Source organism: Leptonotus elevatus, chromosome 3, assembly GCF_054856555.1.
Source record: "Leptonotus elevatus isolate MCC_2025b chromosome 3, RoL_Lele_1.0, whole genome shotgun sequence".
NCBI lineage: Eukaryota > Metazoa > Chordata > Actinopteri > Syngnathiformes > Syngnathidae > Leptonotus > Leptonotus elevatus.
The window spans coordinates 24,759,552-24,774,099 of record NC_141241.1 but is presented as its reverse complement, the minus strand read 5'-3'; the positions used below and the strand labels follow the sequence as shown (position 1 = coordinate 24,774,099).

Sequence of the window (14,548 nt, the reverse complement as noted above, 5' to 3'; positions counted from 1 at the left end):
GGAAATAAACATTTTCATGTCTGTTGGCCATTGTTAATTGTAAATGATTGTGTCAAGAATCTCTCAACCCATAGCTTGTGTTTCCAGCATCTGCCTGGTCTGGCGCTGCCTTCTCCGAAAGATACAGTGAATGCTTCCGTGGCAGGGATTAATCTTTGGTTACAAATGTGGTGCCCTATTGGATATACATTTCATTCCATCTAGAAACATTCAAGCAAAATGGTTTACTTTGTCCGACTGTCATGTAAGATTGCTGTCCAAAATATCAGACCTGCACTGCACAGTTTTTTCTTCTTCTTGATTTGTATCTTTTACCGACAAAAACTAAAAATCAGATAATGTCTAACTATAAATTATATATTGCATAACAGATTACTCATCCTTCCTCTTGTCTTCCCCACAGGTCAAATTAAGGATGGTGATTTTCCGTATTCCCACTCACTCTTGCCGACTGCTTCCGAAAACAAGTTTGGCTGTGCAGAAATTATGGAATTTAAATTTGCACTCTCAGACAGCGGGCCTTTGTGCCTTTTCTGGTCCTGGTTCATTGTGTGAATCAGAAGAATTGTATTGTGCTTCAACTGAAAAGACTCCTCACATGCCTGTGATGCTAAAAGAGGTGCTTCAACACTTGGACATCCATCCAGGCCAAGTAAGTTTATTTTTCTATTTCTTTTCAACTTCTGGTGATACATTGTATTCTAAGTTAGTTTCCAGTCAAATAATGAGGGAAACGGTTGTGAATGATGCAGTGCCCAGCACTTCCGTTAATCGTCAATTCCTGTCGATGACGATGTCAACCTTTCGGCACGTGCTTCCGAATATTCGGCGAATGCTTTATGATGCAAAGGCTCACAAAAATTTGCGGAATGAGAAATATTTTCTCAACCTGATTGACGCAAACGTGCTTCAGTCGGTGCGCAGTCCATGGATTTATCCAAGGCTTCGTGTCATTTTGCACTTGCCGCAAGGCGGGCATCGTCAAAGACGGGAATTGCCGATTAATGGAAGTGCCCAGCTCTGGAATTTAGAGATAGATTGATATGTTTTTTTTCAGAGCCTATGGCGATTATGAGTAGTCAAGAAGGCCGATAACCGATATTTGGAGCCAATATTCATTTTCAGTAAAAAGGGGGAAAAAATATTGGCGTCAACATTTTTTGAAACACAAACGCCCATCTCGACTTTGGAATGTCTTAAAGCATGTTTATTGAACAATTTTTCAGTTTTTTTTTTAAATCTTAGAAAATAGACAATCCTTTTAAATTTCTACCAAAATGTTCAAGAGAATCAGTACGTCTTAAAAAGTTAAGTGGAAACTTAAACAAGTAAATCCATAGCTCTCTATAGTTTAATACAGGAAATATTTTTTCCCAAAATTTAAAAATACCTGAAATTTAAACTTTCACATTACTTTGTTTTAATGTCAAACAAAAACAAAAGGTTCAGAAAATTCCCAGGGTCAGCAGCGTCTTTTATAAAGTTAAACGAAAATTTAAATAAATAGTACCCTGAGATTAAAATGGTTTTCGATTTAGCTTTTGTCGCCCGTCAAATAAAAAAAAAAGAGGCAGATACCGATGCTCGTCAAAGTGCTCAATGTTGGTCTATCCCTACTGGAATTATCTAGCTTGTTTGACCTAGGAAAGTGTGAAGGCCTGTGTAATATAATACAGCATGCGTGATATTTGAATTCAAGGCAAAATGACCAGAAATTGTGTTCTTGCGTTTAATGGTTGTGCTGTGACAGCAGCATGAGCACATTTGCAAACAAAATTCTTTGTTCTTTTGCATTAAAAAAAACAACTTTTTATTTATTACACACAATTTAACAAAGAGATGTACAGCTCTCAATATTAAGATCTCATAACAATTCAACTTGTATACAGACACAGATTCTTGAATAGTCCAATCTGATTCAGTCTTCATGGCAGTAAGAATGCAGCCACTTTATACACCTTAGGTTAGCATCTCGTAACATCAATCAAGCACCATGCAATAACACCAGAAATATACAACTAACATCCCCATTAAAAACAAACCAGTAAAGATAATAACATGGAAAAAAAAAAAAAAAAGATTGAAAGTGTTAGGCATCAAATCATTTGTGTAATAGGCTTCCATCTTTTCTCAAATTGATCTTAGTTTCAATTGTACTTTTGCGGTCGTCTTTTCGATTATATAAACTTTCTTTGATCTGTCTCTCTATTGAGTTATGTCAGGAGGTTGTGGTTTCAACCAGGAAACTGATTTATTTTTTTTGCTACCAAAAGCACAACTCTTAGTACTTTTATATTTCTTTTATGCAAATTATTTGTTTGTCAGGGCACCTATTATTATGTCAATATATTTTATTCTCGTTGACTTTATTATTTCTCTTCATGACAAAAAGGTGCAGTTTGAGAAGTATACTACTTGTTTGTTTCATATATAAAAGTCAGTAGGTAAGGCTGAAGTAAAGTAAGGGTAGCACACTGATTTGAATATATGATTGGACAGCCGATAGGCCCATACACGCCTGTGCAAGCCGTTGAACTCACAGGGTGGCCATCTTGCTCCTCCCATCTCGCGAGCAGACTACTGTATAAATTATACAGTATGCGTACAGATGAGACATATACAGGGGGCGGGGTGGGGGGTTTGTGGCGGGCTGGTCACTATTTCTTAACAAGTAAAGAAAATAAAATAAAATATAAAAAAAATAGCAAGTGGACGGTATGTGGTGCTTTGAAGACCCCCTATTTCTTTTATCGCTCATTTCATTAGACTGCATTATTAGATTTGGCAGAGGCATCTTTTGTTGAATTACAGTTAGAATTCTTTAATAACAAATATACACGTTTCCTCCTGTAAACGTCATTAAGCAAATAATTTTTACATGTATTTAAGGCAAGTTGTAAAATGTCTGAAGTCCTCTTATTTATGTAACAAATTTAAAACGTCATACATCATGCTGTTTCTACTAAGTATTGTCTCAAATGTTCTTCAAATTTCGTATGATGAGAAACGTTTCTTGGGAAGAGCAATATGGCGGCCTCGCAACTTCAAAAGTCTTGGCCTATCGGCTATCCAGTCATATATTCAAATCAGTGGGGTAGCATATGAAAGTCATTTTTTGTGACTGAATTCAGTGACAGCTTTGTAAAAAAGTAGTAACTACAAACTATTAAAGTTGACCTTTGCTCAGAATAAAAAAACACAGTTAAATTAATTACACACAGAAAAAAAAGAACCTTTTTATGAATGACACAATTAACCCCCTAATTCAAATATCGTTATGAGTGGGCATCTTGATGGGGTAGTTGTTAGCAAGTCTGTCTCAAAGTTACTGCATGGTGGTGTTCGCGTCCTTGTGTGGGTTTTCCCCGGGTACTCTTGCCTACTCCTACATTCCAAACACATGCCTTGGTAGCTTAACTGAAGACTTTAAGTCTCCCATAGTATGAATGCAATTGTGAATAACTGTTGAAATGTGCCCTGTGACTCACTGTTGACCAGTGTTATAATAATTTGTGATTTTTCATTTGTTAGTTTTTTAAAAGTTGTTTTTTTTAGAGCAAGTTTTATTTTTTATTCTTATTATTTTTTGTGCATTTTTTTTTTGTTGCTTTGAAAATGCTTTGTTTAGTTTACTTTTTATTAGAGCTGGGCAATAAATACATCGTCATTTTAAAAATTGAGTCGTTGAAAATTTGCTAAATCGTGAAGTCGAATGATGTCTTTTGGATTATTAAAAGCTGTTGTTCTTATGTTCTGTTACATTCAAATGTTTTTGTGAGTTGTAATTTAGCTCATGTGGCAGAATGCTCGATGGGTGGTTTAAAACAGTGGTCCTCAGCCCTGGTCCTCGGGGACCGGTATCCAACCTGTTTTCCATGTCTCCCGCAGCCAACACAGGTGATTCATATCATCAGCTAATTAGCAAGCTCTGGAGAAGCCTGATAACGATTCCTACCTGTGTTGGCTGTAGGAGACATGGAAAACAGGCTGGATACCGGTCCCCGAGGACCAGGGTTGAGGACCACTGGTTTAAAAGACATGTTTACAATAGCTACCAACTACTTCATTGTGGCATTTAAGAACAAACTATGAATGTTAAATTTATGTTCAAACTAATTTAGAATCAGTATACATTAGTTTTGTCTGAACATTTTTGCACAGGAATTATTTTTGAATAAATTAGATTAAAATCGATTAAAATCGTAATTGTCCTGAATGACTGCAAAAATCGAGATTTTATTTTTTGGCCATATAACCCAGCCCTACATTAAACAAAAAAAAGTTTTAGTATGAGTAGTAGTTTTAGTTTTTTAGTTTTAGTTTTTTAATATGGAGTGTTTGTCGAGTGCAAGTTAGATAAAAAAAAAAAAAAGTCACTGAGTATTGTTTAATGACACATACTACACTACAACTCTCAAACAACTATCTGGCCTTCCTTCTTCCGTATGGACGTACAGCTATTTAAGAAATAAATACATTTAAAATGAACCCTGAAAACTCACGTATGATATTGATTGACAAAGCCAAAAATGCAGGACATTTCCTCTCTAATTCTCGTTAGTTTTAATTAGTTTTATAAAGGTAAGATGTAGGTTCAGTTACTTTTTTAAAGCGCTTTTATTTTATTTTTCGTGAACTAAAATGTTTTTAAATTTTTGTTTTGGTTATTGTTGTTACTTAAAGTTAGTATATAAAGCAAGTGGTATAGAAAATGGATAGACACTATAGGACTGTGTTTTGAATGATGTTTAAAAGGAGTCTTATTTTTTGAGAATATTTAATTAAGTTATATAGGCTTTGAGGTAAAGTGTATACTTCTTCCTACTCCTTTTTTCCAAATGTGTATAGGTTATGTTTTCACATTTTATATGATTTTTAATATCTTTGAGTAGATATATATTTTTTCTTTTCTTTTTATCAATGTATGTGTGTTTGAGAAATAAAATTAATTTATTCATTCATTCACAAAGGTTTATTACTGTTATTGCAGTGAAAATGTGGTGGCTAAAACAGTAATGAAGTCTAGGCAGTGTAATTGATCGCTAACACCAGCTGCTAGTGCTAGGTGTCACCTACAGTAACTAATGGTTACAGGTAATTGTCAATCTAACAGTGTTTTATTTTAACTGTACTTAATTTGTCACTGCAGTAGTTGTTAACTTCTACTTACATGTGGGAGGTTATTAAGGGTTTTATTGTTTTGCTATTACAGTGATTAACATTTGTACAAGAGTTCAGAATACCAAAATGTTATTTTTATACATTCACCATGCACATTTAATACATTTGCTATGATGGCCACAGTGGGACCTGCAAGGCTTCCCTGTACTGGTACTGCAGTGCATCACAGCAAACGGCAACCGCAATAATAAACATGATCAAATTGACCATTCAATCATACAGTTTAATTGCAGAACTGAAGCTGCAGATCAATTTTGATATCTTATGCTGTGACTGATGAATGCATCTCTATACTGTAATAGAATGTGTGTTTTATATCAACGTTTTTTTCTCTTTTGAGAGGCAGGGTGATTATACTGTATCTTTGCTTTCGTTAAATGTATGTATGATTAGCACAGATGGGCATGAGTCAAAAGACTTCTGTTGTGGCAAAGCACAGGACACGTGCTGAAAAGAGATGAGATAACCTTTATTAGCTCTACAATGAAGAACATTGCACTGTAATATCTATACATAGATGTAAATAACCTATGTATAAAAACATATCTATATAATGCATGGTAACGACTGGTGGGGGACACGGGTCATTGAATTAGTCAGGAATCGCGCCACTGTATTGCTGTTGGCACGACACAGAGTGCTGCGTCGCTCCTGCCTGAACTTTAGCACCTCTAAACTCCTCCGCTGCCCGCCCATTTGCCAACTGTCCCAAGTCAGTCAGTTTGCCAATCAGATCTTATTCAAACAGCCTGATAGATTTTGTTTTGCTGCACAGTACATGCTGTACACCTCACTCATTTGAGACATTCAGAATTGCTGCTTGACCGCAGATGTTCATTCATTCATTGACAACACTTATCAAGCGTAATATTGCTATTCTATAAATTATGTTGTCTCCCATGTTACATTAACATGGCTAAAGTGTAGCTCTGTAAAGCTACTAGTGTCAGTTAGAGAGAGAACGAGATGTGAAATCTGAATTTGGACATAACTGTTGCAGCAGCTGTGGTTATATTATACTCTCAATAATAAGTTAATCCTGTAATAAAGCCATTCATTGCTATCAGATGGGTGCCATTAGACATCAGTGTGGGCAATGAGAATAATAGCCTGATGTAACCTGTATGTAATTGCTTCTTAGTTAAAGTATAGTAAACTACTGTTTAATCAAACTGTAAATGGCACAGTGACTTGCTGTCACTCCCGCCTTGATTGTGACTGTAAACGCGCATGTATGTGGAGTTAATTTTCGTAGGGAGCTTTAAAAAAAAAAAAAAAAAAAAAATTTAAACTGTATGCACATAGTTTCAAATGTACTCAGCTACTCTTCATACATTATGGAATTGATTGGCTTGATGTTCGCCACCTTTTCTTGACCTTTTCCTTCTTTAAAAATAGATTTTAAGTTTAACCTAGGACATTTGTAGATCCAGAGTACCGCTTGTCACATACATTTTCTTTTCTTTTAATTTATTATAGATGCCAACCAATATTTTTGTAACCACACAGACCGTCATCTTTCACATAGTAACTGACATGTAAAATGCAGAAAGTTATGAAGCATGGAAGGATGCGATTTTAATATTGCGCAGAACAATTTATTCTAACTTCTGTATGATTGTTGGTCTTTGATGCTACACTGTAAAAGTGTAGAACCTTGAAATTCACTTGTTACCTTCTCAGGGTGTTGTCTTAGTTTTTCTGACTATACAGTGTCAGTGACTCTAAAAATTGTATACACCTCTGTGTTCAAATGCCAGTTTTGTGTGATGAAGTGAGTCCAATGTAAATCGTTTTCAAAAAAAAATCTACCAGTAATGTCACCTATAACATGTACAGCTCAAAAAAAAAAAAAAATTCAAGAGTGGAAGTATAAATAAACTGAGATATGGTTGAAAAAGTGTGCTCACTCTCTTATAACTGGATGTGGCTGTGTTTAGAAACTAGTAGTCACATTCATTTTCATATTAAATCGCAGTGAGCATACACCATTTAAAAGGCCTCTGATTAACCCCAAATAAAGTTTGGCTGTTGTAATGTAATTTCGTTACAGCACGACAAGACATGGTTTACAGCCCTTGAACAACCTCAGTGGGATTTCATTGTTCAAAGGTATCGCCAGCAGAAGGGAACAAAATACTTTCCAATGCATTAAATATACGATGGAACTCATTGACAGTGATCATCAAGAGGAGAAAATATGGCACAGTGACATTACAAAAATGGCATGTCCTTTCAAAATTGATGAAGATGAGAAGAAATTGGTCAGAGACAGATGGCAACATTGAATGAGTTTCAGAAATTTCTGGCAAGTTTAGTACATACGAAACAATCTTACATTTCTCCATAATTACGTTTGTGTGATGGGGTAAAGTGGCTGGACGGAAACCTTGTTGTAAAAAACAAAACAAAACATCCAGGCTCTGCTACATTTAGCAAAAAACACACTTGGACCAGAGGTGGTGGCACGTCAATGAATTTTGAACGTCCGGCAATCGTCAACAGTCAGGACACCCTTCCGTCATCGTCAATATTTCAAGATGAACGGCATTGTAATCGTCATTCATCATTCCTCCAGCGAAATGGGCGACCGCCAATGTTTCCCGTCATTCAAAGTGGGCATTCGTCATTGACGGACTTTCCGTCAATATTGATGGAATGCCTGTCTTTTTTTTTTTCAAGCCTAACCTTGGTGTCATGCTTGCATGGAACTCCAAATGCACACTTGTGAAACCACATTATTTAAGTTGTTTATTTATACTTCCCCCTTTCAAAAAGAGTTTGTTTTTCATTTGAGCTGTACAGGTCAGAAGACTTTTGGTATCAACTTATACACACATGCAGAATTGTTGGAGTACTCTTCTTTTAAAGAAAAATACAAACAAACCTGAAACCGAGACTCCAATGTGCCAAAATATATGTTGATAAGCAACATAGACCTTTTCCCTTTTAACAGACAAAACTGTACCTTTGAAGTAAAGTTCTTTGTTTACTGATGGAAAAAACAACAACACAAAGAACACCGTACCTATTGTGCAGAGATGGGTACAAATCTCTAAGCCCAAGGCCAAGTCAAGTCTCAAGTCTTTGACCCACAAGTCCAAGTCAAGTCTAAGTCTTTAGTTTCCAAGTCAAGTCTCAAGTCTAACATGCAAATCTAAGTCTCAAGTCATATTTAAGTTAAAACCTAGGTTTAATCCAATAAAGTAACTACACGACAATTGAATTGAACTGAATAGAAAAGGGAAATATTATTTTCAGTGATAGTGATATGACAAACATCAGCACTGTAGCAACCTGTTGCTCCAAGTTTGCTATGTTGGTGATTGTGTGTTGTTGTCGCATTTGTCTACTCTGTCATTAACATTGGGCGTTGCTCTGGCGCACAGAAAGGGAGAGAGAGTGGGACAACTTACAAGCTGGGACCTGACCTGCATATATATACACACACACACGCACACACCACACACACACGGGCATTTGGAGTAAGGAGGGAAATGAGAGAAAGCCACACTGTAGAGACTCGTAATGTTCACGAGTCTCAAAAGAAGAGTCCGAGTCAAGTCTGGAGTGTTTAGTGGACGAGTCTCAGTCAAGTTGCAAGTCTAAAAAAATAATGACTTAAGGCCTATGTCTCTTACGAGTCAGAGTTTTGAGTCGTCATCACTGTGAAGCATGGAGCAAAACCAATTATGTTCAAGTGCCGCTTTGCTGCATCCAGCACAGATTGAATCTGTCAACCAAATATATGAAAAATATGAAATATAGACAAATGTGGTACCGGTGTTAGAAAGCTTGGGCTTGGTCACAGGTCATGATTTGTCCAACAGGATAATGACCTATACACACAGTTAAAAACAATCATGCGTTGCTAAAAACAAAACTTTGGTATACATACTCTGAATTGACCCTCTTTGAGCCCTGATCCAAATTCAATCTTGCAGTATATAGAAAGCAGCCTTTAAACCTGAGCCAGCGTGAGCTTATGGTGATTAAACCAAAATGTCTGGACAGAAATTATTAAAAAATTACAGACTGCTGTTAAAGGTTGTTAAACAAATTAAGCTAAAGGGATAGTTGACTCATTGAGCCATTTTCAGCAGTAAAAAGTTTATATTTTGCCCATAATTCATTTGATTATTTCATTATTTTTCAATTACAATTAATACCTTTAAAAACAATTTTTTTCCACTTGCTGTCAACTGAAGATGACATCACCTGTGCTGAGGAAGTAGGTAACGACCAATCATGGCTCACCTGTTTTCTGGGTTTGGTCAGCAAACTGAGCTATGCTTGGTCATTACTTACTTCCCCAGCACAGGTGATGAAATCTTCAGTCGACAGCAAGTGGTAAAATCAGTCTTTAACGGTATTAATTGTACATAAAAGAGAAGGCCAACTTCATAATAAACCTTCCCATACCAAGTAATATGTGGAGCGCAATGCCAATGGACGCATTTATTTTGAAGTTTTTCCCGGGAGCGTTTTTCCAGTCGCGGCGCAACGGATGACTTGACTCGTCCTGCGGAACGTGTGTCTGCCGTTCTTATTGCCGGCGTAAACAATTGCGACCAAAGTCAACAAAACAACTTTGTACAGAAATCACGTTCCGATTGCCAATTAAGGGCATTAAAAGAAGACTTAATTACGCGGACATTGTATTGCACGGTGCCTGTTGCCAGTGTTTGCGTGCTAACGGTGCTAGTGACTGCAGCTAGAGTCATCTGACTACTTTTCAAAGGCAGTCTAATCGACGTGATGATTGCACACTTTGATGCTGACAGCTGGACACAGTTGCCGTTTCTAGAGATAAGTTGAATAAACTGAGCTCACTCAATTGTGCAGTTGACGGTCGACAAAATCACAACTGTGGTTCTGACGTCACTTTGTCTCACAGACCAAAAACTGCTCAACTCGGAATTTTCATACAAAGTGCTGTACATGGAGTAAAAATCAGTAAACAGGTAAAACAAAAATGACACCAAATAAATTAATAATTATCTTAAGTGGGTAAATGAAAAAGTCAATAAAATAACACAAGTAGGTAAGTAAATAAATAAATTAATAACAAAATACAGCAGGCACCATAAAACATTGAAACAATGATGAGTCTCATGCCGAGTCAAACACCAAAGAACAAAGATGTGTTTTAAAAGTGGGTAGAGAGGGAGGTTGCCTAATATTTAACAGAAGGTCATTCCAAAATCCATGGGGAGAGAATTGTCTAAAATCTCCCTAAATTTCTAGAGAGGTAAATAATGTGCTGCTAAGCACAGTTTAAATTTAAGTAAAAACAAAAAAACTAAAATAAGTTTATTATCTAGAAATGAAAGTTGGTCGATCATTAGTAAGTGGAAATATGTTTTTAATGTCTTCTGTATTCATAATTGTTCTTTCACCATGCAAAAATATTATTTCTACCCAAATACCTGATTATTCAATAGAATTTTCCGTAGGATATTTGAATACCAAAATATTCCATAGCTGCAGCACTAGAGGGGACTGCAACCCGCAGTGCTATACTGTACTCTACATAATATAAATGGATAATGAAAGAGATGACCTGACATTTGGGGAGGACTGACCATTGGGAATTTCATGAGTTTCCCAAATACCCAGTCCATCCACAGCGACGAATCGAATAGTAATGGCTTGATGTCGGTCGAACAACAAATCGGCACGTTGGACACTGCAACACCGCTCCCCGGAAAAAGTTCAGGCTCAGGATTTTTTTTTTACTTTATGACCTGAACAACCTAAACGTCAAATTTTTATTCTGTTGTGACGGACAGCTGTTCGGGGAAAAAAAGATGGATTCTTTGGAAGAGGTGATTATTGTATGATTGCCTGCCCACTGCTAGGTAAAATGCGTTATTTCTGGTATGGAATTTTTGGTGCACCATCACATGGACGTCAACATTAAATATGAAAGATGAAATATGGGGAAATACATCATCTCCTGCATTAGTGGATTGGGTTAAGATGACAAAAAGATCGGAAAAAAAACACACTGTAGGATACCATCATATTGGTCAAGTCCACATTCATTATGTATATTTATGTAAAATGTTTTGGCTGAGCCACGAAAAAGCAATACCTCATTTTGATTTTGTATGACTATTTTGCCTGTTTCAGGTTATTATAGTGACCATTATGCATGTTGTTCTTTCCCTTAACAGAAGATTACCAACATGTTTTTTTTTTCATTTTGAGCGGAATCCTCATAACTTAATGGCAACTTGTCAGTAGATCAAAAATACACTTTCTTGTTTGAGTTCCCCAATAAGTTGTATTATACCTTATATTGCTATCATATATCATATAATATTTACGTCAACAAAACACCACCCACAAATTATGTTCAATCGCTTATTTAATATGCTTAAAATAGCTTATTTGTGACACTGTCATTGATTAAAATTGTACAAACATGTTGGCAGCACTAGCCGTGCACATCAAAGTCTGCGGTCATGCAGAAGCCGCCACCGTGCAAAAAGCCTTTTAAACAAACACAGACAGCTGTGTTATGTCTTCTTCCCTAACTCTTTCTCAAAGGTGAGGTGATGCAATAAATAGAACAATGATCCGACTGACCTTGTTTATTTGGTGGATAGTCATCTGTACGGAGTCTATACTTCCATGGCTCACGAGGGTCCTTCTCCAACGAAGCATTAAAGCATTAAATAAAACAAGCCTATTTAAATGTATCTAACCTCACTATTTCCGTCCATTCGTTATTGTCTAAAAAAAACCCAGGCTTTAAAAATAGGCGGCAATTTTGTAGCGCAGCTTCCGCAAAATGAAGAAATAGGTTTTGCACTTTCAGACAATTTGGACATTCAAGAGTGTCAATCTATTTGTCCTCAAGCTATTTTCACCACTTTAAATTGGTTAATATTACATAAAATAACATGAATAATATACATATACATATGTATATACATATATATATATATATATATATATATATATATATAGATATATCTATATATATATATATATATATATATAGATATATCTATATATATATATATATATATATATATATATATATATATAGATATAGATATATATATATATATATATATATATATAGATATAGATATATATATATATATATATATATATATATATATATATATATATATATATATATATATATATATATATATATATATATATATATATATATATATATATATATATATATAGATAGATAGATTTGAGCATATTTGGGCATGTGGTTTGCTTGTTTTGGACATAAGTTTTGTGCCCGACATCGACGATGTATCTTCATAGTCAAATCACAAATGATGTGCAGCATTTCTGTATGCACTAGTCCACCTTCTATCTGTCCTCCACCTAAGTGGAGTGTGAGTGTGATAGAGAGATTGACACTTATTGTAAATGCTTTCAAAAAAAGTCATCAGAAGGACTTTTGCACTGACCTCTGAATCAGATTGTTGGGTAGAACATTGCAAGGTTCTAGTTGTATTTATGTTTTATATTTATCTAATTTACTCCTAAATTGGTTCAGCTTTTTGCATTGATAACAGTAGTGTTGTAACACATTATATGCAGCACAGAAACAACAAGCCAACTACTACTACCTATTCTATATTGCGTTTGAAAACAACAAAGGTTTTACCTTGTTTTCTTTTTCACACTCCTTTTTGGATGTCCTAAGTATTGAAAGAAGAGGCTACTAAATATTTGATTCTTGAAATTAAATACTCTAGCCAGGGATACCCGGGCTGATTGACAGACAGATATTAGGTCTTGGTCTCGTAAAGTTACAAGTTTAGTCTGAGGTTATCAGTGGTCAGAGAAGTCTTTATCATTCCTTGCCTCATTATTGTCATGAGTAGAACATGTCCTTGTGGGATAGTTGGTGGGGGCGCCATGTGAAGATAGTCTGGTACATTCATTATCCAAAAAGGTTTCCTGAGTCTACAGAGCACAAGGTTGTTCAGACTTCCTGAGCAGACAACTTCTTTGTGGGTGCTTTGTCCTGTAGTGTTGTTTGTTTGAGTCCTTTAGAAACGGATTCAGATTCAGAATCATCTTTAACAATGTTTAAAAAAACAAACATCCAATGAATTTCTCCGCTTGTATGAGCTACTAGTATTGCAGTAACAAGCACCTGTGACCAACAAAGCTATAACACAGAAGTACAGAGAGCCTTTACGTAATGTTGTGTTTCGTTCACATGGCAAGATTTTTAACTGTGAGGCACCCCACACATGGCGAGAAAAAATCACGGGAGTAACAGTTTTGAACGTACAGTGTGTGGTGTGTAGTACGATCAACACATCACACCCAAACCGATTTCATTTATAAATGTTTCCCGGATTGATGGAAAATCTCGCAAAACATCTCGAGATTAAATGTGACTCCAGAGTAAACAAACATTGATGACCATTTGCGATACCCCCTGGTTTGTTTTTAGCAGAAAAAAAGCAACATAAAAAGAAAAGGCGTTTTTTAAAGGAGTGTAAACAGCGCAAGCACAGACTTTCTGTTGCGCCATTACTACTTTGATTTTCGATTCCGCACCGTCTTCGTCAACCAGTTGCGTCCTCATTTTTAGTCCGGGCACACCACACATGGTGAGAATTCGGGCCAAAACAATCTGCGATTTGAGATTGGAGCGGCCCAAACGACCTTCTGAGCTGCCGAGATCATTCTGAACACACCACCCACCGCAGCATTATATGTTAAGATTATCTTTTAGATATCAGCGCATCCTTCCCATCGTCGGGAGGGGAAATTCTGGGCTAAAATCTGGCTAATTCTCCTGCCGTTTGAATCCGTCTTAAAGGTAGGGTGACCAGAGGTCCCAGTTTACCTGGGACAGTCGCAGCCGTGAGCCTTGTGTCCCAAGTCCCAGCAGATTTCGCCAGCCCCATTGTTTTGTCTCACTTTTACGCATTTGTTTGTGCCATGTGTGTATCAATCACGCAGATGTCATAGCAATTCATACAATAAACCAATTAAAATGGAATTCCTTCCTATTTACTTTCACATTCACATTTGCGTTATTATTCTCATCCGCTAGCTGGCGTGTTTTTGTCATACCGGAACTAGAAGTACTTCTTGCTTAGCCTAATTCTGCGTTCTCCAGTCAGACCCAGTGCAAACGGAGCTTTTCTGGCGGCATATTTACAATGTTACAATGCGAGACCGACGTGAGGGAAACAGTACAGCAAGCTTCCAATAGCTGCTGTGACTGAGCAAAAAAAGGTTAGATAATGGTGAGTGCATGACTTGTTTAGCACTGTTGAACTGTCAACCAAGGGAACATTTAGCATTAGCTAAAGTAATAACATAACCACCGGTCACCCAATTGATTAGCGATTAAATTTGT

The 14,548-nt window shown here is 36.4% G+C and overlaps 1 protein-coding gene across 2 annotated transcripts in view; it reads left to right on the top strand.

Moving 5' to 3' along the window:
- Window positions 1-14,548, top strand: part of mettl15 (methyltransferase 15, mitochondrial 12S rRNA N4-cytidine) — a 59,622-nt gene that overhangs the window by 964 nt on the left and 44,110 nt on the right. For both annotated transcript variants that reach the window (XM_086071744.1, XM_086071743.1), the window contains exon 2: window positions 404-652. In XM_086071744.1, coding sequence (XP_085927870.1) covers window positions 416-652 — 237 coding nt within the window. In that variant the 5' untranslated portion in view covers window positions 404-415. The remainder of the gene's footprint in view (window positions 1-403; window positions 653-14,548) is intronic.